Here is a 26,717-nt window from a genome sequence, read left to right as displayed (position 1 = left end):
CCGGCGACAAGTATAAATAGGTTTTGTGTTTACAGTTAGTGTGAGTTCTTTGTTTTTCATCAAAATGTGTAGGCCAAATAACAGCCTGTTTTGTTTTTCACAGCTGCTTGAGTGAGCATATTGTAAAAGACACTGGCAAAACAAGTTTGTTTCCATTTTTTCTTGTAACGGAAGAGGAAACTTCGTCTGGAAACGTCAACATAAGGTAAAGTGTGTTTTCAGTGATTGTTGATGTTTGTTTGTTTCATGTTGTGTAAATTGCTCTCAATATTGAATTTAGGATGGCATCAGCGCGTGTGTGTGCGCGCGCGCGTGTGTGTGTTTATATATGTGATTCCAGTTTCAGATCTTCTACCAGATTGTTTCAGGTATAGGGGCCATGATACATAAATATTCTGTCATCTGTATTGCTTTGGGGACTAAAAAGAAATGCAAAATGTCAAGATTCATGGTTCAATACATTTTTGGTTGATATATTTACATAAATAAGATGACATCAAACCAACAATAGTTTGATGAATAAGTTAGGAATCAGAATAACACTGAGAAAATGTGTTGACAGACAATCAAACATTTACTATGTTTTGTTGCAATAAAGCATTTATTTGCATTTTTTACTGTCTGTTATCTGTAATTAGCTGCTGGGTGATCAGGTGGACCAAATGTATTGGAATTATTAAATCACGCATCAGACACCTCTGACAAAACCTGTCCTTTTGTCAAGAACACTTCAAAGAGGAATTATACAAGCAGGTATTGCACATGAATAGGTGTCTTTGTTGTTGATCAGTCAAAGTTAAAAATAACCTGAATTTTTTTTCTCTGGCATTAAAGTCAGCAAACATTAATAGCCACATTGGCCATACATAGGGCTAATTTCCTTTGAACAGCATATCCTAAAACTATATAATCTGACAAACATTAACTGATGAGGACTCTGGGACCTTATTTCTGAGCACATCCTCTGAAGATGACAAATACAAGGTTAGAATTAAGTGTGACATTACACTTAAACAATAGATATGCCATCTGTTGGACGATTAAATCCCTTCCCCCACTGTCTTTCATAACAAACCTTACTGATATGTTGCCTTATGTCCCAGGGCATTGCTTAACCTGGATCTCTCCTCTGTTTCATCTCAGGCTGTTCATTGTGCCACAGGGCACAACTGCTTCACACAAGTGAGGCACTAGAGGAAGGTCATTAAGATTTTTTTTTCCCCCAATCTGTTTTCACACCTTGAAACTTGCTACCCAAAGCCAAAATATGGCATTCGGGCATTGTGAAGACTTTGTCTCCGCCTGTCTGTCTGTGCTCAGCATAAGTCCGTTCCCATTACTGCCAGGGTCTTCAAATTCATTCTCACACAGGCCTTGGACAAGTTCAAAGATGGCTAACCTTGACCTATTTTAAGAGGTCAAAAGGTCACATTCTATGGCTGAAGGTATTTCAACATTGTGTTAGAATTTTTTCCTGTATGGTGATGTAAGGCATTTTTCTACTACTCCATGGGCTTGAGAAATGGTTTACTAACCTCACATGTTTTATCACTCTTCAGCAACACTTTGTACCTTCTGAGTGTTTTGTGTGCCTGTGGTGAATTCTGTCATTTATACTACAGTGATGTGTTTAGGTTGCCATTTATTAATATTTGATCTTTTTTCCTGAATAATTATAATAATAATAATAATATCATTTAAACCAGGTTCTGTGTGCTATTGTTTGTTGTCTGTCATTAGAGCATCTTAAGATTTCACAAAGGCACACATTGAAGGTGGTGGCCATGGTGCTGATTTTGGGCAGAAGGCTGAACAGGGAGGATGCCGGGATCAGAGACTCACCAGCTGTCAAACGCAAGGTGCTGCCAAACAAAGGGTTATTTTCTGTACTGTTTACTAGTGACTTTTGACTCAGTTGACAACACAGCTTTTAGAAAGGTTGTCTGTAATCATGTTGATTTCTCCAAAGGTGTTTGAGGTTGACCCCAAGGCATTGTCCAGCCAGGATGTCTTGGATTTCTGTTCTGGTTCTTCACACTCAGAGGGCATCCTCCAGGTTTTCAATGAATTTCGCGATTGCCGTTTGTTCACTGATGTGGTCATCAGCGTGCAAGGCCGTGAGTTCCCCTGCCATCGTGCTGTGCTCTCTGCCTGCTCTTCCTACTTCAGAGCCATGTTCTGCAATGATCACCGTGAAAGCCGCGAGATGCTTGTGGAGATCAATGGCATCCTGGCAGAAGCGATGGACTCCTTCCTCAACTATGTGTACACTGGCCGTGCCAAGATCACCACAGAGAATGTGCAGTTCCTTTTTGAGACCTCCAGTCTCTTCCAGATCACTACATTGCGTGATGCTTGTGCAAAGTTCCTGGAGGAGCAGTTGGACCCATGCAACTGCCTGGGCCTCCAGCGTTTTGCAGACGCCCATTCCCTGAAACAGCTAGCTAGTCGCTGCCGCAGTTACGCCTTGGCCAACTTCTCAGAGGTGGCTCAGCATGAGGAATTTCTCGATCTACACAAAGAAGAACTGGAAGAGTATATTGGCAGTGATGAGTTGTCCATCAGTAAAGAGGAGGTGGTGTTTGAGGCAGTCATGCGTTGGGTGTACCACAGTATGGAGCTCAGAAAGCCCATTCTCAAGGAACTTCTGCACCATGTGCGCCTGCCCCTTCTACAACCAAACTACTTTGTCCAGACTGTGGAAGGCGATCAGCTCATTCAGAATGCTCCAGAGTGCTATCAGCTGTTGCACGAGGCCAGGCGTTACCATGTGCTTGGAAACGAAATGATGTCGCCCAGAACCCGGCCACGCAGGTATGTGATATATCTTCCAGAGTAAACCTAGTATATCATTGCTACTCAAAGGTAGAAGAACTCTAAAAATAGACACTGCTAATTAGGTCATCACATCACAAGATTTTTATTTTTAGAAAGTACTGGTTGTAGTCACTTGAACAATGAGTACCAGTAACAGCTATATCTTTGTTTGTTTTAGACACATTGTAAAAGAACTCTCAAAGAAGTCCTGAAATGTGACGACAAAATATCTCTATCGCCCCTTACTGGTTGGTTGCAGTATTGATCATGTCCAGTAAGCTTTTTGTAAAAATGTTGTTATATTACATAGAAATAACCATGTCCAAAATATGTGTTTATGATAATTATGCATTTTGAAAAGCCATAATTGAGAAATAACCATAATATAGCCCAAATATAGGGATACTTGAAAACCAGAGAGTTTGGTGATAGCTTCCTGCATTTTCTTTTTACAAGGCTGTTTTCAAATGTCTACTATGCAAACCTAGTTCCAGATTATGCAAAATAGCAGCACCAGTTTCGGATTTATTTTTGCACAGTGAATGGGGGCATGGGTTTGACCTTTATTTACATTATATAATTGTGCCCAAGTAAAGGCTGAAAATTTGGCAGAATAACAGTTTGTTTGTTTGTTTGTTTTTTTTGTAACCCACACTTCAAAAAAGCTAATTGATTTTTTTTTTTTAACTGTGGGTGTTTTTTAAAGTAGAACCTTGTGTGAGATTTTAAAGCATTTGTTTGTTTCATAGCTTGAGGGTACAAGTTGTGCTTGAGCTCTGTGCTTGCTGTAGGTGACTGTGCGTGTGTGTGCGTGCATGAGACGAAATGCAAAATAGCGAGAGTCTTATTGTGCAAAACTCAGAAATTTTCTGATGCGTGAGCTGTGTTTGTAGCTCCTGTTTAAATGGAGATTCTTATAAAAGAAACAGGGCAACTCAACTGCTGAATGTTGTTGATATTGTGCCAGTTGTGTATCTCACCTTGCTGATGTTTTGCGTCAGCTGTACCCATGTTTTGATTTATCGTCTTGTAAGAAAATTAACTTAGGTTGGTTTTTCACTTTAGATGCTTGAATTTAATATTTGATGATGAAGGACAAAAGCTGTTTGCCAAATGAAACCACCAGACAAAGCAGGCCATGTGGTCACGTGGTGTACAGCAAACAACAGTGCAGCTGCCTCTCTTTTAGAACTACTGTGGGGATTAATAGGGAGTTTTTTTTTTTAGACTGTGTGACGAGTTACAGGTGTATGGTGTCAGGCAGATCTGAATGCATCAACAAGGCTGTTGTCTCCCGAACTGTCTCTGTCGTTTGCCCCGAGGGGCCAAAATCCTCTCATGCTCATAACAGATGCTCCCCCCCCCCACCCGCTTTTGTGTGGGATCTCATATGTCACAGTTACAGCCTGGCATGCACATGTAAAAATGAACCCCTTGTGAATGGTTTCATTGATCTATGCACTCAAAGTATACCCTCTTAAACTTCAACCTGACTTTGACCTACATTTTCAGATAGTAAACAAACAGGGCATTAAGGCAGCACATTCAGAAATTATACTTTTTTGACAAGAATTGCATTCAAAGGTCATAGTGTGTTTGTTTTTGTTGTTGTTGTTTATGTGTATAAATTACAAGTACTTTTTAACTGGGGCCAAGATTTTTGAATGGTGCTGTCATAAAAGAAGCTGCACTTGATTTGCACCCTCATAGGAAATGAGGTTATGTTCGTGGAATGTATTTCAAACAGGATTATAGGAAAGTGTTGTGCTCATTGAAATTGAGCTTAAATGTAGCCTCGAGTGTCCTTTGTTTTCGTGTCGAGATTGATACTTCCATTGTATGGTGAACTTACCACAAAGATAAGCGAATCTGTTCTCATGGAAACCAACACTCGGTTACTCTCCGGACACAAATGTCTGCTGGCTCCAGTTGTAAATCTCTCCAAATGTTGCTGTATGTGTGTTTATGGCTTGTCACAGTCTTTTATGGGTTATCACAGTATTTTAATTGGAAACTATAACTGTAATTTGTGCTTCCCTTTTCATTGCCCTTTAATCTAGATGTGTTCAGTTTCTGTTTCTAATATTCGCCTCTTGTTCTGCCTGACCTTTTCCTGTTTCTGTCTGTGCAGGTCGACTGGCTTCTCGGAAGTGATTGTGGTGGTGGGTGGTTGTGAGAGGATTGGGGGCTTCAACCTGCCTTACACTGAATGCTATGATCCAGTAACAGGAGAGTGGAAGTCACTGGCCAAGCTACCAGAGTTCACAAAGTCAGAGTATGCCGTCTGTGCCCTCCGTAATGACGTTCTCGTGTCAGGTAAGATCATACTGCAGTAATTTGCAACAATAATAGGTGTTGTTCATGTAACCTAGAAATATGGAAGATGTTGGGTACCATTTCTGCTTTACATGAAGCTACACTTTGTTGATACAGTAAAAATCGATAATGGTGGAGGGGCTTTTTGAAACTCTGTTTTTTAAAAAAAATCAATCTGAGGTTTAGAATTGCAAAAGAAATTAATACCATAAACTCATAGCGAGTTGACATATTTATGATAAAATCTTACCGACCTGCAGGAGGATTTGTCACATAGTTGTTGTGATATAGCACCTTCAACAGGTGAAGAGGGAATGTGAGTTTATTAGCCTTGTTCCACATAAAAAGGCTAGGCATAACTCAAGACTCTAACCCAAGTTTATATATTGGTAGCCAACACCTTATCTCACTGATCTGCTTGCTCTGTGCGGATATTAGTAAGTCATATGCAGGCCCTGAGGCCCGTTTGTGCCGGTGCTTATCTCCAGAGTCCGTAGCGTCAAGCAGATGAGAGTCTACGACTCCCCCTGGATGGGATGCCAGTTGGACACACATTACTTCCCCCAGCTGAGGCCAGTACCCATTTACAGCTGGGTGGACTGAGATAATGTAGATTAAGTGTCTTGTCCAAGGACACAAACAGGTAGCACGAGCAGGAGTCGAACCCAGGTCTACATATTGTCAGACTAGCTCCTTATCCACTGAGCTACCTGCTCTACATTATGTGAATGATAGTTTGTGTGAAAAATCTAGTTCACTCTGCTTTGGTGAACAGAAACCCAGATTACATAAAGCGTGAGTATGACATCATTCATCCTGAGTAATGAGGGCAGAGCGAAGGTAGTTGGCAACCATGGAGACTGGTTTAAGTGGGGGTTGTTGTGTCCAGGATGCAGCTGGTTGTCAGGATGAACTGAGGCCATTCTTTGTATTGCTTTCAAATAACATTATTGTTATACCATGTTGAATACCTTGATTACCATATTGTATTATTGTTGTATTGTTTTCAACTAACATTATTTCCATGAAACAGGCAGGGGTGGTGGCCAAGTGGTTAGTGTGCTTGGTTTCAGTGCAGAAGGTTCCTGGGTTAAACTCCACCCCTGCCACATTTCTCCATGTAATGTGGAGTTGTATCGGGAAGGGCATCCGGTGTAAAACTTGTGCCAATTCAGCAAACAGGTCCACCTTGGATCTGCTGTGGCGACCGCGAGTGGGGAAAAAAAACAAGGGAGCAGCCAAAGGGACTTCCCTTCTCTGTCTATGCTTAAACATTCTTTTTAATGATTTCAAAAAATAATACTAATAATAAATTGATTATAACTTGCAACTGGGCAAAGGCAATAGAAATATGAGCAAAAGAAAAAAAAAAAGGAGAGGAAGGAATATTCTTCCCTTCAGCAAAGATTCAGCTGTGTTTATGCTCTTTATTTTCTTTCTTTTTTTTTTCTTTTTTTATGTGTTCTCGCACAAGGCTCACGTGTCCGCTATCAGTTTACCCTCAAGCTCTGCTTGGAAAAGTCAATATAGCCCTCCTCCTCCTCCGCCTCCTCATCATCTCACTATCGTGCACACAGACGCACACTGTACATGCAGGTCCGTGCACACAACACCACTTTAAAAGGCTTTATAGCCTGTTATTATCTTCATTGCCCTATTGTAATTGCCGAGCTACACTCAGTTCAGTTGCCTCAACTTTCCTTTTATCTTGCACCCCTTCCATCACCCCTCTCCATTTTGTTTGTCTGTCTCTATTCGGACACTGAGAGCTGGCGTAGATACTTTGGCTGGCCTCCACACTGTAGCACAGATGCACTCTGTTATGGTCTTAAATAGCATGTGCCTCGTTCTCTTTATATAAAACCTCTTATCATTGTGTTTTGTTTTTTAATGCTGGAACAGACATTTGACCACAGATGCCAATTTGTCACTCTTTATCCTGGAGTCTGTGTTGAGTTTGATTAGAAGTTGAGTTTGATTAGAAGTTTAATAGCCATGCTGCTCCCAATTTCAACCAGCAGGACTTCACAGTAGAATGATTACGAAGACTCCTTCTCCTTTCAAAGTTTTTCCAGTGAGTATTCTTGGATCATAGTTGTGTTGTTTTTTTTGTTTGTTTTTTTGGCAGGGGTGTTAATGACAGGTAGTCTGTCATCTTATTTCTTTCATACATATTTTTTAAAATTGAAGCCTCAGGTGGAGCAGACACAGTGTGAATTCCTTCCTGTGTCTGTTTCTGTCTGTCTCCTACAGTAATTAAAATAAATTAACGTTAATTGTGTTTTATCACCCTCCAGCAAAAAAACAAAAGAGGTGAATTCTCAAATCCATTGATGGATTAATACCTTTTATTTGTTGTTGAGATTAAGATTAAAAACCATTTTAAAACCATTTTAAATCCCAGCCCATCTCATCCATTTTACAACTCCAACTTGTCTTACATGTGTGCACAGAAGTTTTGTTTCCTTTGTGCCTTTATGACGGCTTCATATGACCTCCCACACATCTTCTGAAAAGAAAACACCCAACGACACAATAACAAACACTACCTCAATGAACCATCCTGGATTAAGAAATCTTTTGACTTTAGTGTTAGGCAGCTAAACTCCACCTATGTGGAGGACTGCAGTGTTTACAGAGGAAAGGTGTGATTTGAAGTCACAACGGTTATTATGTTTATATTCATATTCTATATTTTATTGTCTGATATCACCACCATGAGATCAATTAAAGTCCCAGTGTAAAATAACACAGATTGTCACTGTCTTTTCTGTTTGGGTATGTGAGTCTGTGGTATCCACGCTACAAGGAGACTTCTACAAAACCCCTTTGCTGCATCTTTTGATTGCCACCTTCAAGGTGACCGCAGACAGCTCTAACTGTAGTTATAACCCACCATTCTAGTTTTTCTCACGTGACTTCATGCAACCATATGCTTTTATCCAATAATATTACCACTGAGTTTGGTTTGCCTTGTAGTTAGCTGTTGATCTATACTTAATCACATTACTTCTGATAGTGCTCATGTTACAGTTAAATTGCTTTTTTATTTGATTAGGGGTTTTTGTTAGACATGTTTGTCAGTAGCAAGTTTGCAGGCAGGTGTGTTTCTGGGGCTGTTGAAAGAGCAGGCCGGTGTCTGCGCTTGTTAAAAATGTGTTTGGATTACGCAGTAAGTAACCTGTTGATTGACTGCCAAGTGTTGTTTGTCTTTGGAACTTCTACAGTGAACATTTGCCCAAAAATTGCAGATGAAGAAGTCAAGTAATGTGGTGTAGCTTTGAAAACAACAGAAACTCCTGATTATGCGTGTTTGCTTTTTTGCCTTTAAAATCACTTTATAAGTGGTAGTGATTGTGATAGTGATTGTCTGCGCATGTGCATTTCATTGAAAGATCATAATGGTGTGTGTCTGTGTGCTTGTTTATGTGTATAAGAGTCACCTTGCTCTGTGTACTGCTATGTTTGTGTGTTTATTCAGTGTGAGTGTGGAAAGCTGTTATTTACAAGGTGAACCACGGGGGCCAAACCTGTGTCAAAGTCATATAAGACAGAAATCTGGCCACATTAGGTGTTAAAATGTTACTTGGCATAAACACTCCACTTAAAATTTGGTTTCTTTATTATTGAATGCTTTGTAGACTATTTCTGTCAGATCAGATCAACTGGCAGGGCTTTCCCCAAAGAAAGAAATAAGGGCATAGCACCCACATGCTACACTTTTGGAAACCCCCCCCCCCCCCCCCATTACAATCTGATCTTCTGCCCTACGAGTGCACCACATTCAGTTGTTTCCATAGCACCAACATACTCAAAAATCCTGAGGAGAGTATTGAATGGATTAAAAAATATGTCAGGTGTAAAATTTGCTTCTGTATTGTTTTCTTTATTAAATAACAGACTGCATCTTAATTTTTTATTATATCTTTTTTAAGGCGGCCGTATCAACAGCAGGGATGTGTGGATGTATACTTCACAGCTTAACCTGTGGATCAGAGTGGCCTCTCTCAACAAAGGTCGCTGGAGACACAAGATGGCCGTCCTACTTGGAAAGGTAAGAATGGCTCAGATTCTTCTACATATTTTTGTTAAAAGTAAGTCCCTTCGGCTGCTCCCTTCTTTTTACTCGAGGTTGCCACAGCAGATCTGAGGTGGATCTGCATGTTGACTTGGCACATGTTTTATACCGTATGCCCTTCCACAACTCCACATTACAAGGAGAAATGGGCAGGGGTGGAGCTTGAACCGGGAACCTTCTACACTGAAAACAAGCATAGTAACCGCTTGGTGAAATTTCCAGAAAGATAACGATTAAAAATTCTCTAACAGAATGGCTGTGTAGTATATTTACAAATAATGAATTGATTACTATGGTGTTCTTGTAAAACTGGGAACATTCACCCAAAAGAATTTTGTTTTTAAGCCACATGGGAAAACTATCTCATGTGATGTTAAAACTGAAATTGTTCCTTTTTAGACTTTAATGCTTGTCATTCCTTATTTGCTGTACAGAGGCTCATTAATTGCGCACCATGTTTACGGATTTTCATTTGTTATTCCTCATTAATATTCTAATATGCAGTATAGCTGGATCTGTGGGATAGGAGTTGGACTGCCAGTACATTAAATTCCCAGTGTGTGCATGAGGCTACCTGTTTGTGTCCTTAGACACAAACCTTCCTCAGCATTGTCTCAGTGCACCCAGCTGTAAATGGTTACCAGCCTAGGCTGGGGAGGTAACCTGTGATGGACTGATAACCTATTCAGGAGGAGATGTAGACTCTCATCCACTTCACGCTATGGTATCTGAGGTAGTCAGACCTCATTCCCTTCATCCTACAGTATTTGGGGGTAGTAGAAGCTTATCCACTTCACACGACAGTATCTGCGGATAAGACAGTATAGGTCTTACTTCTACTTTCTTATTATGCCAAAGATTTTTGCACATTGCTGTATATAAATGTATTTCTGCACAGCTCTATCAGATAGTACCAGTGGATCTCAGTCCTGTTCCAAAATAATGCATGCTTTCTACCTCTAGATCAAGATTTGTTTATTATCCCCTTGGGACAGTTTGTTTCACATCCAGCAGTCACAACAATAGACGATACACAAATAAGGACAAACAACTATAATTCCATTACACATTTGATTTTAAAAAGCAAATGACAGTTGAAACAAAGTAGCTTTGTGTCAGTCCTGTTTGTCTAGAGGCCCATTAGATTTGTCTGATTGTAAACCTGTGATTACAAATCTGCTGTGATCAGTCAGTTAAGAGTGGGGGGGCACATATTTTTGATGATGCCTTTTGGGTGCAGAGGGTGTAGAGCTGCCTTTGTTTGGGTAGAGCGAGAAGAAATGTTTAAAAAAAGCATTACTACAGGTTCCTAATACTTACAGATATCTGAGTCTGGTACTCCAGAGCATCATGACAGTACAGTTTCATTTATTACCTTGTACCATCCCGTGGCTCGATGCCAGATAAGCTGTTGAAAATGAGCTGCTGAGCCGTGGATCATGGTTTTATTTAATACCTGTTCTAAGAAAAAACACTAAATAAATTGCTTTGGCATTTATAAGGGAATGTTTTTTTCTTTTTTGGGATTGCCTGTATTGGAGGATAAATGGAATCTGGTAGGAAACATTCTGGCTGGTTTCAAATGGTACATTTCACAATTTTATGTATTACCCCACTGTTCCACCTACTTCTGTAGATACCGCTAAGGAGGTAAAATACATTTAAACATACCAAAAGGTTTACAGAGTTAATATGATGTGCATTAGGTTGTGTATAGTATGGAGTCTGAGTCTCGAGTCATTCATCTGTGACATAAAAGAGGCCAAGACACTTGACAAAGACCAATTTTGATCAGATCAGTAATGTTCTGTATTGGGCTGTATTGGCACTTTATTCTTCTTTTTAGTCCACTTCTTGCTCCCAGGTTTGTAAGCTATCACTGCCAGCTCATCTCACACATCCTGGAACACAACAGGAGGTTCAATACAGAGAAGGAAGTTTGCCTTCATTTAAAACAGGTTTATAAGCAAATTCTGAGATGATTCACACAGAAATTAACTTTGTAATGTGTTTAGTTATTTCTGCAAATCAGCTTATCTGTGTTATGTCATGATGATGTGTAAAATAAATAAATAAATTTGTGTCTTAATGTCATACTTTTATGTACTGTCACATGTAACAATAAAACCAAAAAAATGTTATAACCATAGATCCTTAATAACCACTTCAGCTTTTGAACTGTAGTTATTTACACGCATAAGACATGGTTAACTGGATGATTGACTGCATGTGCAAGTATTGTACACTGCCAAGTAAAGCACCGAATTAACTTTCTGGCCTCTTGACTCTCTTACACATATGACCAGACATAATAACCAGGACTGCTTTAACCGGTCAACACACATTTGGGACACATACATTCTGTAGCTATGAACGTACAGTATGTGGTATCTCAAAGTTCAGTGTCTCTGCGGAATGTTGTAGTCTAACGATCAGCAAAGAAAAGCTAAACACACATTTTGTACAATCTAGTCAGGTCTGCCTTTACAATGCAGCATGCAGTGGTGAGCACAGTTGTGCTCATCCTCTAACCGCTACTTAGCAAAGGTAACTTTTTTGTTAGCGGATTAGCTTTTCAGCTAACTTTGAAAACCATCAGCGGAAAAATTAGCTTCAGCAAAATTCAGTTCTGCTAACTTTTAGTCCGCTAATGTTTTTTTGCTGGCGTAGTGAGTAAAGCCGAATGGTCAAAAACATTTGTAAACCCTAAAATCATATATCTTAGTTCCTGTCTGTTACATGTTTTGCAGCAGTCAGGCAACTGTGAGGAGCTGAGCTCAACCCCACCCCATAAGAAGGGGCCTGGCTGCCAGATTGCTACAAAAAAGTCATTGACATTCAACATACAGTGCCCCAGACGTGTGGCAGAAGACATCAAAAGAAAAGCAGTTTTGACTTATGGTTTGATTTATAAACCAAACTCATTCCTGACAGTTTATCGACATTAACGTCAACCCTGTCATTTTTACAAAGTGAAAAATATTGCACATATCTTTTAGTTTTAAATTAATGCGCTAATTCTGAAGGTTTGAGCATTAACGCACACAGATGCCAAAATGCATTATGGGAAAATGAGTCCCTTTTTATTACTGGTTGGTTTATTTATTTGTAAAAAAAACAAAAAAAAAAACATGTTACTGTAACATGTGTGTTGGTTTTTACAAATAAATGTGTATTTGTAAATGTAATATTTTTCATTTGTTAAAAAAAAGGCATTTGCAAAATTGAAAATTATGTTTAAGTGTGATTCATTGCAACAAATAGCGACTGTGTGATAGTTGGTTACTATTCACACTCCCATCCAGTAGATGGCAGTGTTCTATGCACTTTGACCCAAAATACATAGAATTTTAGAATACAGAAAAATACAGATTTTGTTTCTCACAGTCTGACGGTGTGACCATCGTGTTCTTGGTCACCTCTCTGACTAAGGTCCTTCTTCCCCGATCACTCAGTTTAGACGAGTGATCATCTCTAGGAAGAGTCCTGGCGGTTCTGAACTTCTTCCATTTACAAAACATAGTCGTTCTCTACTTTGTACAATAACACTACCTCTAACCTCAGTGACATGAAATTTGGGGTTCCACAGGGGTCCGTCTTAAGCCCCCTGCTTTTCTCCCTTTATATAGCACCCCTTGGGCACATTTTGGGATTACCTTTCATTGCTATGCTGATGATACTTAGTTATACATGCCAATAACTGCTGGTAATCTCATCCACGTAAAATCCTTAGAAGACTGCCTTGCAAAGCTGGATGTCGAGCAATTTCCTACTTTTAAACTCTGACAAGACTGAAAATGATGGTTCTTGGTCCAGTGAGACATCTGCATCAATTTGACCAGCTAACGCTTAGCCTAGGCTCGTGTGTCATACGTCACACTGACAAAGTGAGGAACCTTGGGGTAATTTTTGATCCTACATTGTCCTTTGACTTCCACATTAGAGATATTATGAGGACTGCTTTCTTCCACCTGCGAAATATAGCAAAGATTCATCCCATCCTGTCTGTGGCTGATGCTGAGACCCTGATTCATGCATTTGTTTCTTCTAGATTGGAATACTGCAATGAAGCGCTGTGATTACTTTCCAGATGCACTGTATCCTGCAACTTCTCTTCTCTTTACAGTTTGAAGTTTGTATTTTGGACTTCTAATCAACATTGAAAATGCGTAATTGCCACAGAAACAACAACTACATGTGCATGTGTGCAAAATGCTCAGGGATTTTTAAAGAGTGATGTCATCAGCTGGACCATGAAAGCTTGGCTGTAAAAGTCAGTAATGAACTGAAAGGAGTCATGGATTGAGGCAGGGTGAAAACAAGTGAGAATCATATGGCTGCTATTTGCATTGGGTGTATTTTACAAAAGACCAAATTTTAAAAATATTCTTAAAAAGTCTAAAGATAGAATTTTTTAGCATATGCAGTATGAATGATTTTAAATGCCAGTGCAAAATAAGATATTGTAGATTTTTTTTTTAATGTAGTTATGCTTGAGTGATGATCATACATTCAGGTTTTTTATGGAGCAGACTGAGTGAGAGGTGTGCCTTTTAGGTTATTTTGAACAGAAAAGGAAACTTCATCGGTCGATGAAAAGGAGAGTTTTGTGCTTGACAGGAAATAACATCCTCTATGTGAGTCCAGTGTTTCTCAGCTGCAGCTTGGCTGCGGAATACACTGCTCTTTTCTTGGAGAACTCAGTACTGTCGTTCTGGTAAATGTATTTCAGATCCATGGGAAACGTGATACTTGGCGGCATCTCTGGCCAAGTTCAGGACATGCTTCTTTGTCTGGTAATGGTGGATCCAAGTGATGAATGCATGTGGAGAGTTACCTTGTTTCCTTCGAGGGGTGGCAGTTCTGTGAGCCCTGACAGCTGAAGAGGGAAAGACCTCTGCGACATATTTTCTTTTCAGGAGTGTCTCCACAAAAGTAGTTGGTTTGGCGCCCTTGATTTTCTTAGGTAAACCAGTTTTACAGATGCTGTTGCACCTGAATCACGTGTTTTTAGTTTGAGGGCCTTGTTTTCTATGGTCGAGGCTAAACAGGTGGTTTTGAGAGTTACCAGATGGGTCTTCATGTCGTTTCATGTTTCCATGTGTTAGATTGTCTGGCCATGTCAGTTGACAGTTACACAGTCAAGAGCTAGTTGAGCGAATGGTTTTGCTATGTGCATTTCTATGCCAGCCATAGTGAGTGGTGCATTGGTATTAGCATGCTGGTTTGGCTAGCTTCTGTTGCATCACCTTCTCCATTTGCAGTTTTTGAACACCATTTGCCACCATTTGTATAAGTTTACCAAGCTCAAAAAGCAGAGTTTGATTTTTATGCAGGATTTCAGCAGAGTGCTTCTAGAATACAACTTTCTCCATCATTGTCAAGCTCGAAGTCTGTCGTCGAAGTTTTAATCCATCCTGTCTGTATGCATGTGTTTTATCTGCATGAATTTCTCTTAATGTGTTAGATCTACATTTCAGGGTGCAGACACTACAGTCACAGGGCTACAGTGCTTGTGCACACACACTTGGAGTCATGAAATCTTAGGAAAGGCTTCCTGTATCTGTCACGCATGTGTCTTCATCTTCTCTTCAGTCACACTCATTCTTTCTTCTAAGATGATGCCTTTTCATCTAGTCCCAAGATGTCATCCAGCAGTCTCATTCCTTTTGATTTCCTGCCAGCTCTTTAACTTGTTTCTAACTACCTGTTCTACAGATTGTCCATGTAGTGTCATAGAACTCTTCATCAGAAGTGATCAGATCACTACATTTGGTATTTTCTGCACCTATTTCCTCTTCCCATTACACATTTGATGATGGTAAGAGACTCCCAGAGGAATGTTTTCCATTTCTTCTTCTTCTTTTTTTATCATACAAGATTTAATCTGTCCTCTTATGGTATCTCAAATTCTTTCTCGTTAGGACATATCTGCATGCAGTTTTTTTTTCTTTACTCTGAACGTCCCCCTTCCCTATGGTTTGCAAGCAGTTATTTCCTGGTTGAGTCTGTAATTTCCCCTTTTGATGTGCAGTGCTGACACTCCAGTTGTTGGCATGAAGAAGTAACCCTAACTGCTGTAAACAAGCCTGTGTAATGAACATGTCTGAACGATCACACGTGCACGGAGAGATTTTAACGCTTTGTTGCACAGATACTTTTTGAATAACTTTAAATGTGTTCTGCTGGCGCTCACACTGACAGAAGTACAACAATACACAGACACACACACACACAACTGAACTGTCCTGCATTCTGTGATGATGTCCTGTTGTAATGGTTTCCATAGCGTGTGAGCAAAAATAGGCCACATCTTGTTTTCCTCTCTGCTATGGCAGGTCAACTGTTATCATCCATCACATTGCCTCTCTCTCTCTCTCTCTCTCTCTCACACTTCCAGTGTGTCCTCATTCTTTCTCTCTGCCTGGCTTTCTCAGTGCCACTATGTCCCATTCTGTGATTGTTAAGGAAGATGTAAATCATTCTGTGCCACCGTTTTAAATGTGGTCATAAAATGAGCCGTCAAAGTCGTGTTCAGGTACTTGGGAAAAGCCATGAATCATGTTTGCCTCTGTATTTATTTGATAGCTGCAGACCTCAAGTGTATATGGAATGTGCACTGCTGCTGTCACACTAATGTGGAATGTGCTTGTATTGATATACATACTTTTCCATAGTGTATTGAAGCCATGTGGCATGTTTATCGAGTCACTGTGGAATGAAGAGGGCATAAGGAAAAGAACAGAGCAGCATGCAACCCCCATCCACATGCAGCAGCAGCTTCCATCGGCTGTTGATATTATCACCTGAAGAAGAATGCTGAGGGGGGGAGGAAAATCCAGCGTATACGTTTTGCCATCGATTTCATTGCCAGTCTTTTTACTTCTTATCATTTATCTGTGCTGCAGTTTGATTTATGCAGCAAAACCAAATTCTTCAGTTATCAAGAATATTAACATCCAGTGTTCAAATGAAGAGGTGTGAGATGCAGCTCATCTTAAAAAGAAAAAAGAAGAGTCAGGCCCATAAATAACTGGGGTTTTTTGTTTTGTTTTGCCCCCCCCCCCCCCCCCCCCCTTAGGAATTAACTCCATTTTTATCCACAGTCCTTCTGTTTCAAAGCCCATAAGTACATGGACAAACAAACTCATGTTCACAGTTTTCTTCTGACAAGTCAGTTGATGGACACATGGACATTTCCAACTGACTGAGTTATGTCTTGATTGCTTCATTGAGTTGATTGCTTCATTTCAACTCCATTGTATGGCGGTGTACAGAGGCAACACTATAAAAAAAAAAGTGTGTTGCTGTCCAAATACTTATGGATGTGGCTGTAAATTGTTCTGTCATTAAAACTGCAAAAATGGACAAAGATGCATCACTGTATCAGTACAGCCACCTTTCAAACAGAAGCTCATTTTCCTAGGCAGTGAATGGGTTTCTGCAGGTGTTTTCCTCTATGCCCGTTTTTCAGTTGAGGAACAAGCTCAGACGTTGAATGCAAATATCCTTTTGTCTCATCCACTTCCAGCTTTGTCTCTTCCCCCTTTAACTTCTATATTTCTTTTGCATTTGTAATCCGTGTGTGTGTGTGTGTGTGTGTGTGTGTGTGTGTGTGTGTGTGTGCGTGCACACTTTGGGTTTGGCGTAGGACAGGAACAGCCTGAAGGTTGGCAGTTGCATAATGCCAGCTTGTTGATGAGTAATGCTGTGTTGTTTTGTTCAGTGTATATTTCTGATGTAATGTGGCATCCTCTGAAAATCGAAGTCTGTTATCAATTCTCTTCCCCAACTCATTTTCAACTTTTTTTTCTGTTGTTCTTCATGCCACATGTTTCCTATTTGCCTTTTTTTTTTGTGTCAAGGGGGGTAATACGTGTAACAATGAGCGAATTGTTGGAGTTTATACCAAATGTAAGCAAGGCTCTTTCTTGTAAGTCTCTAAGGATTATGTTATTCATTTGTTCATGTTTCACTATTCACAAAATGACACATGAATGCAGTGAATTTTCCAAACAAATGCAAAATGTCAATGTTCATACTTTCTTCAGTACATAGTAAGTCCTTTCGGCTGCTTGTTTTCACTCGGGGTTGCCACATCAGATCCAAGGTAGATCTGCATGTTGATTTGGTGTAAGTTTTACACCGGATGCCCTTCCTGACACAGCGCCACATTACATGGAGAAATGTGGCAGGGGTGGGGTTTGAACTGAGAACCTTCCACACTGAAACCAAGCGCGCTAACCACTTGGCCTTTAGTACATAAAGACATAAAACGTTACAAAATAGGAAACAGTCCAGTCTTTTCTAAACCTGGAAGACTGATTATATGGCAATATATTTCCCTGCTTTTTGTTTCCTGCCAAAGTTCAGCAAAATCAATATGTTGTTATTTATTTTGTAAGATACAGTGAATTCCATAGCTGGAGAGTGACACACTTTTTGTAATTTTGCCTCTGTACCCCACCAAAATATTCTTGAAATAAAGTCAAGATGAGGTTGTAGTGTACACTTTTAACTTCAAGGGGTTTAACACAAAAATATCATATTAAAGCTACAGTTTGTATGATTTGGGGTTGTTTATTAGCACAAATGGAATATAGCATTTACGTACAGCTATCTGTTAATTGGTGTATAAATACCTGCAATAATGAACTGATGAGCCCAGAATGACTCCTTCATATCTACATGGAAGGGGACCCTCTCGTGGAGACCGCCATGTTGCACCGCCATGTTGATATATTAGCCAAAAAGGGACATATTTATTCCATCTTTTGCATTTTGACTGCAGAAAAATAAAGAGGAATCAGTGGCTGTCTGGTGTCTGCTGGTTGGGTTGCAAGTTTGTAAAATAGATTCTCATGTATATTGCTTATTACAACAGACGGCAAGAAAGCACAAATTCCCTTCACAAAAAGAAGCAAAAACTTGAAGGGAAACAATATCTATAACGAGTGATCAGCGACAGTATAATGCAGTCTGCAAGCTCACCACTCTGTGACTCTACAGTGCAAAAAGAGTTGTGGTAAATATCATAGACGTGATGTCACTGTGAGCCCTCAGTATGTCAATCCAACACCGCAGTTTAAGGTAGGACTATGTTTGTGTGTCGTGTGACTCAGTCAGACGTGATATTGACGTTGTTGATGTGTCTGCCTGCATTGATCCAGGGTAGAGTGTACAGAAGTGGAAAACAGACTCAGGACAAGGCCACATGTTCAGCAGTACTACGCCATCTATTGTTGTACACCTGACAGACTGGTTTTCCATTTGCTGATGTAGAAACCATTGTTACTCACAGACTTGTGATGCTGCACAATGTGCGTAACAGTGTGCCCATGTGTGCGTGTTTATATTGTATGTGGAAAGTTTTATATCACAAGAACATACAATTAATAGTGATTCAGAGTTTCACATGCGAGTTCTGTGATCGTTTTATGACATAGTGGATGGCACAAAGGATTGATCAGTCCAAATGGCAGAATCCCTTGAAGTGATTTCAACTGACATCACACTGCCCTAGTTGCTACATCTTAAACATCACACACACACACAAAGAATGTGTAAAGCGCTTGACCGATATGGATTTTTGGTATCGATATTGCCAATTATTCATAGCATTTCATTATCAATCCCTTATGACAAAGACATGTAATTGAGGCTTGATGTTTTACACTTTGAACATGGACTTTATTATAAATAACTGCAAATCTAAGCAACACTGCCTTCACTTGGATTGCACTACACTCAACTTTCTCTGACATTCACTTCAGCTGATATTCAAAGTATACCCGACTGTAGATGAACAATTCTGGCACATGTGTAGCTTGCATCTGATGCATCATAACTATTAAGTAATGAACACACCTTCGCTATGTACATGGGCTGAAATGTCAACATGCTAAAGTTACTCAGGGGAAATGCAGACTTGGAAAGAAGAGTACCAGACACAAAAAAAGTTGTCCACGTGCAATTACTTCATTTGGTACACCTGTACCAATCCAAAAAAGTAAGTGTATATATGTGTGTGTGTGTGTATATATGTGTGTGTGTGTGTGTGTGTGTGTGTGTGTATGTATGTATGTATGTATGTGTGTGTATATATGTGTGTATATATATATATATATATATATATATATATATATATATACACAACCCCTGGCAAAAATTATGGAATCACCGGCCTCGGAGGATGTTTATTCAGTTGTATAATTCTGTAGAAAAAAAGCAGATCACAGACATGACACAAAACTAAAGTCATTTCAAATGGCAATTTTCTGGCTTTAAGAAACACTATAAGAAATCAAGAAAAAAAAATTGTGGCAGTCAGTAACGGTTACCTTTTTAGACCAAGCAGAGGGAAAAAATATGGACTCACTCAATTCTGAGGAATAAATTATGGAATCACCCTGTAAATTTTCATCCCCAAAACTAACACCTGCATCAAATCAGATCTGCTCGTTAGTCTGCATCTAAAAAGGAATGATCACACCTTGGAGAGCTGTTGCACAAAGTGGACTGACATGAATCATGGCTCCAACACGAGAGATGTCAATTGAAACAAAGGAGAGGATTATCAAACTCTTAAAAGAGGGTAAATCATCACGCAATGTTGCAAAAGATGTTGGTTGTTCACAGTCAGCTGTGTCTAAACTCTGGACCAAATACAAACAACATGGGAAGGTTGTTAAAGGCAAACATACTAAGAAACCGCCTAAAGGAAATGGTATTTACATACAGAAAAGCTAAACAAAAGCCATCATTAACACCTAAACAGAAAAAAACAAGGTTACAATGGGCTAAGGAAAAGCAATCGTGGACTGTGGATGACTGGATGAAAGTCATATTCAGTGATGAATCTCGAATCTGCATTGGGCAAAGTGATGATGCTGGAACTTTTGTTTGGTGCTGTTCCAATGAGATTTATAAAGATGACTGCCTGAAGAGAACATATAAATTTCCACAGTCATTGATGATATGGGGCTGCATGTCAGGTAAAGGCACTGGGGAGATGGCTGTCATTACATCATCAATAAATGCACAAGTTTACATTGATATTTTGGACACTTTTCTTATCCCATCAATTGAAAGGATGTTTGGGGATGATGAAATTATTTTTCAAGATGATAATGCATCTTGCCATAGAGCAAAAACTGTGAAAACATTCCTTTCAAAAAGACACATAGGGTCAATGTCATGGCCTGCAAATAGTCCGGATCTTAATCCAATTGAAAATCTTTGGTGGAAGTTGAAGAAAATGGTCCATGACAAGGCTCCAACCTGCAAAGCTGATCTGGCAACAGCAATCAGAGAAAGTTGGAGCCAGATTGATGAAGAGTACTGTTTGTCACTCATTAAGTCCATGCCTCAGAGACTGCAAGCTGTTATAAAAGCCAGAGGTGGTGCAACAAAATACTAGTGATGTGTTGGAACGTTCTTCTGTTTTTCATGATTCCATAATTTTTTCCTCAGAATTGAGTGATTCCATATTTTTTTCCCCCTCTGCTTGGTCTAAAAAAGTAACCGTTACTGACTGCCACAATTTTTTTTCCTGATTTCTTTTAGTGTTTCTTAAAGCCAGAAAGTTGCCATTTGAAATTACTTTAGTTTTGTGTCATGTCTGTGATCTGCTTTTTTTTCTACAAAATTAAACAACTGAATGAACATCCTCCGAGGCCGGTGATTCCATAATTTTTGCCAGGGGTTGTATAATATGTATCTCATCAGATAATCTAAATATGTTTTTGTGTTTCCCCTCAGGTGTACGTTGTTGGTGGTTATGATGGCCAAAATCGCCTCAGTAGTGTGGAGTGTTATAACTCCTTCTCTAACCGCTGGACGGAAGTGGCTCCATTGAAAGAGGCGGTCAGCTCTCCGGCTGTGGCCAGCTGTGCAGGCAAACTGTTTGTGATTGGAGGAGGACCAGATGACAACACCTGTTCAGACAAGGTGGGAAACGTATATGTCACATAGTGATGATAGCATTTTTTCTTTTTCAGTTCAAGAATTTCATTGAATATATTTTATGAACCTAAATTAGGTCTTTAAATTCCCCCAGTTAGTAGGATGTCTGAACAACAAAGTCAAATCAGCTGGTTTCAGAAAAGTTCAATGTTAAGTTTAGGCTGTGCAGTTTATATATTTTACAGTAAACACATAATTTAAAGTATGGTGGGGGGTGTAGATGAACCATTTTTTTATAATAAGAATGTGTGAAAAATATCTAAAATTACCAAACAATAACAACAAAGTAAAATACTTTCATGTCATGAAATAAAAAATACAATCATAAAATGCCTACATGACAGTCATTGATGCCTTTTGATTAACTGATAGTAAATCATCACATTTACAGTCAGTTTTTGAGACACATCAGGGGATGGATACATAAACATTTCTAAGTCACTGAATAAGTCTTGAACTTCATTTACATCAATCAGTAAGAAATACAGACAGTATGGTACTGTATAGTAAAACTGTCTGGAGTAGGCAGTTCTCACAAACTACCTGCACAGTGATTATTAGTGAGGGGAGCCATCAAGACATCAATGCCAATGTGAAAGAGTTACAGACTTCTATGGATGTCTCACCCTTCCACCAAATAGCCATGAAAAATCTTAGTATTAAGATTTGCTTGTGACAGAAGAAGAAATGCCACAGAAAACAGAACCTTGGCTGCCAGTAATTAGCTGGTAATAATAATATTTGGCTGCTAATAATTAATAAAAGTGATTATTGAGTACCATCTGATTACAAACATGTTAAGTTGTAAAAGCTGAGACTACACCTCATCTCCTGATTGTTTGCCTGGTAAAATCTGCCTCCTGTCAACACCAATTTATTTATTGTGCTGTACTTAAGGATTAATTACTCATCAATGAGTCAATGATGGAAACACATTTACTCAATGAGATGTTTTTGGCCTGCTGAGACATGTCACTGATGGAAATAGGAAGTGTTATACCATGAATGTGATCCAACAAGAACAGAAGTTAAAAAAACAAACAAACAAACATTGAGGGTTAAAAGAAATATGTTATACTGTAAATGTTATCAGTAAACAATCAAGGTTTGGGAATGAACAGGGTATAGAAATAAATATAAAGAAGGGCAGACTGTGTAATCTGTTGTCTGCCTCGCTGAGATGTACCAATGTGGATTTAATATGTCGGTAACCTACATAAGCTAAACTGGAATACGGCTGCATTCAGAGGAACCCAAACTATAACAGTACCTCTTTTCTCTAGAATAGAATAGCTCATTTATGTGTGCGGTGCCCAGCTTGTTTACATCTACGGGTAGAGCAGCAGTTTGATAACAGTCTGCAGGAATCTATGTGTCTAACTGGCGGTCTGAGTCTTGTCTTTGGGGCCATACGTCATTCATGCTCCGGTTCAAGCTATCAGGCTTGGGGAGTAACGGAATACATGTAACGGCGTTACGTAATTAGGATACAAAAAAAAAGGTAACTGTATTCCGCTACAGTTACAGAAAAAAGACGTATTCAGATTACAGGTATATTTAGTAAAAATGGGGATTAGTTCACAGGATTACAATTTGAATGCATTTCATGATATTATTTGTATATAATATATATTTTTTCTTTGAAACGAAAATGTTCCTTCATGGACAGCGACATGTCTCCTAACTGGGCAAAATATTGATGAAGTTCCAGGATGCTAATGCATTTTCAGTGGAGTTCCACGACTGAACACACTCAGAAAAATGCTTGTAAAATATGTGTTAAAATGCCATTTTGACCTGGATATCGAGCCAGTAATTTATTTACATTAAATTATGTCAGGAAAGTATTAAACTTACTCTGACACACACACATTCCCAAATATTAGTGTTGAAAGTTACACGGATCTGCGCTGTTCAAGCTGCTGAGCTGAGGCATCCTGCTGCAGCTGCTGTTGTGTTCAACGCAGCGCGGCTCAATTATCCTTTATTGACCGAGTTTCATTCATGAAGTCAGTGGTGTGGTTACACATCTCTATATGTGGGTGTGACTGTGAGCGGCACAGCGCGGGTCATTATAATCTCATTATTTTAAGATGCAAATTTAAAAAAAAAAAATCCCCAGTCTTGTCGAACAATTTTAATCACTAACGACAAGTATTTTAACTAGACATTGGTCTAGCAGTGGAAAATATCAACTAGACATAAGTGAAGAGTTAATGGACCGTGTCATCGGGCGACACAGGTACGGCAGGAAACACAGCTGTTTATCATCCAAATATCACGGACAAAGTGACAAAAAGAACCAAAACCACTTACTTATGGAAGGAAATATTGCCTCCCTTGTTCCTCCGTTTGTGGCTTAGCCAACATGCGCAGCTTTCCGGCATATTCCACCTGTTTCTTGAACTTCTGTTCACGCAAATCACTAACTTGCCCGGAATTAAAATGGCGATCACGCCTCCTTACTGACAGTATTTACTTAATGGTTTTCATTATGCTGTTGTTCTTATTTTGAAAGTTCAATAAGTGGACTGATATGTTAAACATGGTGCGAATGCTATGTGAAAGACTAAAGTAAGATAATTTTATGTTTACTGAACAAGTAGTAGACTTTTTTTGTTTTGTATATTGTTCTGCAAGCCACTTTTAATTACAAATTCATCCGCACACCGCCTGAGTTTTCATTATCCTTCATTTGTTTGGCATTTTTTGTTGAAAATTTAGCAGGTGAACACTGGGTGTGTTTAAAACAATATTGTGGTGCTCTTAATTCATAATGTGAAGTAAAACAGAGCATGCCATGTAAAAGAAACAGTTTTATTTTTTGCTTAATAAACTGTACTATGTGGTCAAGACTATTTATATTTAGTTTCTTTTGTCTGTATTAGCATATTTGATATTGGAGTAATCCAGAAGTAATTGAAAGTAATCAAATTACATTAATATTATGGTACTTGGATTACGTTACTGACTACATTTTTCAACAGGTAACTAGTAACTGTATCAGAATACATTTTTAAAGTAACCCTCCCAACCCTGCAAGCTATGTATCTGCAATCTACCGGCCCATTACACCAACACATGGTAGCCCATGCTGGCATATCCAGTTGATCCAGTTTTGGAACAAACTTCATGGAATGACTGAGGGTCAACCAAGGACAAAGTGATTTGATTTTGGGGAGGAAAAAAAAGCAGTTAAAAATCATAGAGGTGATATTTAGAAAGGGTATAGATACACCTACAGTTACTATGAAACACTAATCTGAAGTAATCTATCATCTTTCTATTGGTCAGAATGACCCTTTGACCTTAGGTCAAACTTGAGACCATAACTGTTTAGCTCAAACAGTTTAGGGCCAATATGTGTTAAACACAGTGGAAGGGTTGTATTTCATTCAAAGGTAACATGTTTCAGTATTGCACATAATTTATGAAACATCAAGGCCACATAGAACCATATATTATGGTGGCACTGAATAATAAGAAATAATTTGCCCCTTGTTGTTTATGTTTTATTTGTTTATTTATTTGAAGCAGAGTGTGTCTATGTATTTTGTTTTATCACATTCAAAAACGTGTGTCACAGGTTCAGTGCTACGATCCAGAGACAGATTCTTGGTTACTGCGGGCAAACATTCCCATTGCCAAGCGCTGCATCACAGCAGTGTCACTCAACAATCTGATCTATGTGTGTGGCGGTCTCACCAAGTCCATATTCTGCTACGACCCCATGGAGGATTACTGGATGCATGTGGTTCACACCTTCAACAAACAGGTAATAAACTAACCATAGGACCTGAGCACTTGAGGGATAAATTCTGTGAGATGTGCTTTTCAGTACTGGTCTTGTATCCTCTATCCTTTTATTTCACTCTCGTCTTTTCCTACAGGAGAGTTGTGGAATGTCCGTGTGTAATGGTAAGATCTATGTCCTCGGTGGCAGAGGGGAAAACGGTGAAGCGACAGACACCATCCTGTGTTATGACCCTGCAACAGGCATCATCACAGGAGTGGCAGCCATGCCGCGACCAATCTCCTACCACGGCTGTGTGACCATCCACCGCTACAACGAAAAGTACCACCGGACCTGATCGCCAACAGCCACGCACAAGAACACACACCAACATGTCTGACCTTAAACTCTTTGAAACTGAAGCTCTTAAAGCACATTCATACACAGGACAAACAAAGCCGCTCTCTGCTAAAAATCAGACACATTTCACAAGGTTTAATTTATTTTCCCAGAGCGTGATGTAGCAAACCGTCTGTGGAAATGCTCAGCGGTTATTAATGCTAATGATATGTCTGCTGCTTAAGGTAAAGTTGACCCAGATCTGCAAATCAGAAGTGCAACACATTAGTCATATCAGTACAGTTTCAGGATTACCTTACACGATCAAATTGTAGGGAAATGTGCAAATTATTAAACTGTTTTTTAGAAAAGATAAAGAGAAGAAAAATTCTGCTCATCCAAATTTAAAAAGAAAATACCTGATCCTGCTGGAGAGGATGGTGATACTCTCAGATATTGAATTAAAACTTCTAAGTGAATTAGGTTTCACTGAAATGTAAATTATCAAAATGTTCTTAATTATGCCACTAAGTTTGATTATTTATTTATTTATTTTTATTATTATTTTTTTTTTTGGTCTGACACAATTAATTAGTCATTCAGAAGAAAACTGATTGTCAACTACTTTGATAAACAATTACTTGTTTAATTCCACTTATCGAGGAAAAATACTAAACATATGATTTCCCCCACCCACCCAAAAAATTTAATTAATCTCTTGGATTTGGACTGCTGGACAGACCAAACAAGTGTAAACAACAAATTTAGTAAATATATATTTAGAATCATTTTCAGCCTCAAGGCCCTGTCTTGATCATCTGTGACACATGTCCGAAGCACATAACGCAAGTGCATTTGACACGGTGCACAATTTGAGTGCAAAGTTGGGCATCGGGTAGAAAGGAATTGTATTTGGCCAATTAATGACTTGGCATGTTTTGGGCATAACATGAAATAAAATCAGATTGTCATCTTTCATCCTGTTTAAGACACAAGTGTCAGTGACTCAAGACGTGTGGCACATTTCTGTGTGCTTGATCCAGTGTGCAAGTGCCCTTTGTTGACCTGGCTGTGCCAGATAGTTATTTTTAGATATGGGAATGGCCCTGCTGTCTACCTGGATGGTTGCCATCCAGGATTCAAGGTTTTTCTGTGGCATTGTGGATTTAGTGAAGTGCAGCACCAGTGCATGCTCTCAGACTTGACTTGACTTAAATAGCAGAGAAACTGCGCTCGACTTTAGGCCATGTCTTTGCCGGTCTGTGGTGTAATTGTTTTCTGAATTCACTTTCTTTCCTGACCACGCCTCATTTTAGACCAACACGCCTGTGAGTTGAGTGCAGTTAATACTTGGTACTTAGATGACCTCAGTGCTGGGTGTGAAAACAAGAAGTGAGTCAGTTGTACACAAGCAATAACACTTGCACTATGCTGTGCACAGCATGGAAGATAGGGCCCTGATCAACATAG

At 39.3% G+C, this 26,717-nt stretch overlaps 1 protein-coding gene across 2 annotated transcripts; it reads left to right on the top strand.

Annotated features, from left to right (window-relative positions):
• klhl24a (kelch-like family member 24a) lies at positions 1–26,717 on the top strand. 2 transcript variants are annotated; one of them, XM_034182777.1, is made up of 8 exons: positions 1–206; positions 1,749–1,859; positions 1,970–2,814; positions 4,949–5,133; positions 9,069–9,187; positions 20,972–21,160; positions 24,762–24,950; positions 25,066–25,266. In XM_034182777.1, exons 2-8 carry the CDS (start codon positions 1,785–1,787, stop codon positions 25,264–25,266), a joined length of 1,803 nt encoding a protein of 600 aa, XP_034038668.1. In that variant the 5' UTR covers positions 1–206; positions 1,749–1,784. The 2 variants fall into 2 exon arrangements, with proteins under 2 accessions (XP_034038668.1, XP_034038669.1); XM_034182778.1 differs by having other exon boundaries at positions 2–205; positions 1,741–1,859; positions 25,066–26,717.

Source organism: Thalassophryne amazonica, chromosome 12, assembly GCF_902500255.1.
Source record: "Thalassophryne amazonica chromosome 12, fThaAma1.1, whole genome shotgun sequence".
NCBI lineage: Eukaryota > Metazoa > Chordata > Actinopteri > Batrachoidiformes > Batrachoididae > Thalassophryne > Thalassophryne amazonica.
Note: the sequence above shows the minus strand (reverse complement) of the source record. Positions and strands in the feature narration are given on the sequence as shown.

Excerpts from the sequence above, each read along its gene's own strand:
- klhl24a (XM_034182778.1), top strand. The coding sequence starts at position 1,785 with ATGGTGCTGATTTTGGGCAGAAGGCTGAACAGGGAGGATGCCGGGATC. Across the intron at positions 5,134-9,068 it reads TAATGACGTTCTCGTGTCAG|GCGGCCGTATCAACAGCAGG; the intron begins GTAAGATCATAC and ends ATCTTTTTTAAG. Across the intron at positions 9,188-20,971 it reads TGGCCGTCCTACTTGGAAAG|GTGTACGTTGTTGGTGGTTA; the intron begins GTAAGAATGGCT and ends GTTTCCCCTCAG.